General features: G+C 43.8%; 1 protein-coding gene across 1 annotated transcript in view; it reads right to left on the reverse strand.

Annotated features, from left to right (window-relative positions):
* Positions 1-243: 243 nt before the first annotated feature.
* The window catches only part of LOC111954566 (cholecystokinin), an 8,812-nt gene continuing 6,405 nt past the window's right edge, over positions 244-2,650 (reverse strand). Inside the window, exon 3 of the mRNA XM_023974397.3 lies at positions 244-988. Coding sequence (XP_023830165.1) covers positions 852-988 — 137 coding nt within the window. The 3' untranslated portion in view covers positions 244-851. The remainder of the gene's footprint in view (positions 989-2,650) is intronic.

Consider the following 2,650-nt stretch of genomic DNA (forward strand, 5'->3'; position numbering starts at 1 on the left):
GTCGCAGCAATGTTTTTTGTCAGCAATGGCTTCTTCCATGTTCCTCCCATGAACACCTTCTCTGTTTAATTGTTTTAACGTTATCATAGACTCGTCACACAGAAATGTAGCACGTTCCAGAAAGTCATTAAGTCTTAGCTGACACTAGGATTCTTCTAACCTCACTTGAGCATTACTGTGCTCGCTCTCTTCAGTCATCTTTGCAGTTGGCCACTCCTAGAAGAGTAGCAACAGTGCTGAACTTTCTCCATTTATAGACAATTTGTCTTACCGTGGACTGATGAACATCAAGGCTTTTAGAGATACTTTTATAACACTTTCCAGCTTTATGCAAGTCAACAATTCTTAATCTTAGGTCTTCTGAGATCTCTTTTGTTCGAGGCACATCAGGCAATGCTTTTAGTGAATAGAAAACAAAACATGTGTGAGTGTTTTTTATAGGGCAAGGCAGCTCTAACCAACATCTCCAACCTCGTCTTATTGATTGGACTCCAGGTTATCTGACTCCTGACTCCAATTAGCTTTAGGAGAAGTCATTAGCCTAGGGGTTCACATACTTTTCCCAACCTACACTGTGAATGTTTAAATGATGTATTCAATATAGACAAGAAGAATACAATTATTTGCGTGTTATTAGTTGAAGCACGCTGTGTCAGATCAAATTTGACGACCAATTTATGCAGAAATCCAGGTAATTCCAAGGGGTTCACATACTTTTTCTTGTCACTGTAGATACTGTATATTGCATCATATAGTGTTTACAAACAAGTGTACATTAAATACAGAATAAATATACTCTCATGACGAGACAGTGACTTGTTGTTCTATTCTTGTAGAGAGGGACTACTTTTCTACGAGGAGTGCTCGTTTTCTTCTGCGTTGCGGCGGCCAAAGTCCATCCACCCGGTGTAGTCTCGGTTTTTTATCAGGTGGTTAGCACTGAGACCGCTGGCTCTGCTGTTCACTGTTGAGTTCCCACTGATGTAACCTAGAGGGAGCGGGGAGGAAGGGAGCAGGGAGGGGCGGAGGGGGGGATGGAGGAGGGCAAAAAAGGGAGAGCTATAACACCGTTTTTTATCTTTTACTGGTGTGATGGTAATATAGGACGAGGTTGACACTTGAAAAATCTGACCCTGGTGGTTTGACTGGCGTGTGATGGTAATATCCATGGTGTTAGTGTCACTGTGGAGCTTTTATCACTCCCCTCACTACCTCTCACACACACACACACACACACACACTGTCAGTGTAGGAGGTGTAAATGTCAAGCATGTTACATCTAGTCCTCTCACATGCTCCCTTTGAGCCAAGGCACTTCACAGGTCTCAGAATGATCTCTGTGTGTGTGTGTACAAAAGAGAGAGATTTGATTGGAATATCAAAAGTAGCTGGCAATAACTTTATTTTACCTTACTGAAGTTAGTAATTATGAGGCTGTATTCTATAGAGAGGTGCGCGTTACAACTCGAGCTCTCGAAGATTCTAAGTCCATGTGAGACAAATATCGATGTGCTGAGTTCAAGTGTCAAACTCAACAAGCCAGAGATTCCAACTTTAATGTTTCAAAAGTTCTGTTTACACTTTTTACCATGAAATCATAACTAGCTATACATATAGTCTGTTATTACTTACTTACGTCTACTTTGTAATGAGACAGAAACTAGGGGGGGGGGTGAAGGTTAGTAAGAGACACAAAAGAGAGAGGAGAGAGACATAGATGGGAGCGAGATAAATAGCAAGCCAGAAATAAGAGAGAGAGATGGAGAGAATAAACGACGGGTCATTGAAAGGAGATGGAGATGTAGAGAGGAGGGATAAGACGGCGGGGTCATTGAAAGAGATGGAGAGAGAGAGGGAGGGATAAAGACGGGTCATTGAAGAGATGGAGAGATAAAGAGGGGTCATTTAAAGGAATGGAGAGAGAGCGAGAGAGGGAGAGACTAAAGATGGGTCATTGAAAGAGATGGAGAAGAGAGAGGGAGAGATAAAGACGGGTCATTGAAAGAGATGGAGAGAGAGAGGGGAGAGATAAAGAGGGTATTGAAAGAGTGAGAGGAGAGAGAGGGGGGATAAAGACGGGTCATTGAAAAGAGATGGAGAGAGAGGGAGGGATAAAGAGGGTCTCATTGAAGAGTGGGAGATGAGAGGGGATCAAATTAAAGGAAGTGGAGAGAGAGAGAGAGGGGAGATAAGACGGACGATTGAAGAGAGATGGAGAGAGAGGGAGAGGAGGGAGATAAAGACGGGTATTGAAAGAGATGGAGAGAGAGGGGAGATAAGACGGGTCTATGAAAGAGGAGAGAGAGGGGGAGGATAAAGACGGGTATTGAAAGAGATGGAGAGAGAGGGGGAGGGATAATGGCGGGTCTTGAAAGAGAATGGAGAGAGAGGGGGATAAGACGGGTATTGAAAGAGATGGAGAGAGAGGGGGGATAAAAGACGGGTGCATGTGAAAAGCATGGAGAGAGAGAGAGGGTCTATGGACGGCGGTGTAATTGTGCTCTGAACGCTATTAGTAAGCTGTTTATTATTTTATAGCAGGAACGGAGTGAGGTTGGGCTTAGAATGGTCGAACACTGCCCCTCGACACACACACATCACAGCACACACAGAGCACACACACACAGCACACACACCACACACCACACGA

Source organism: Salvelinus sp. IW2-2015, linkage group LG28, assembly GCF_002910315.2.
Source record: "Salvelinus sp. IW2-2015 linkage group LG28, ASM291031v2, whole genome shotgun sequence".
NCBI classification, from domain to species: Eukaryota; Metazoa; Chordata; class Actinopteri; order Salmoniformes; family Salmonidae; genus Salvelinus; species Salvelinus sp. IW2-2015.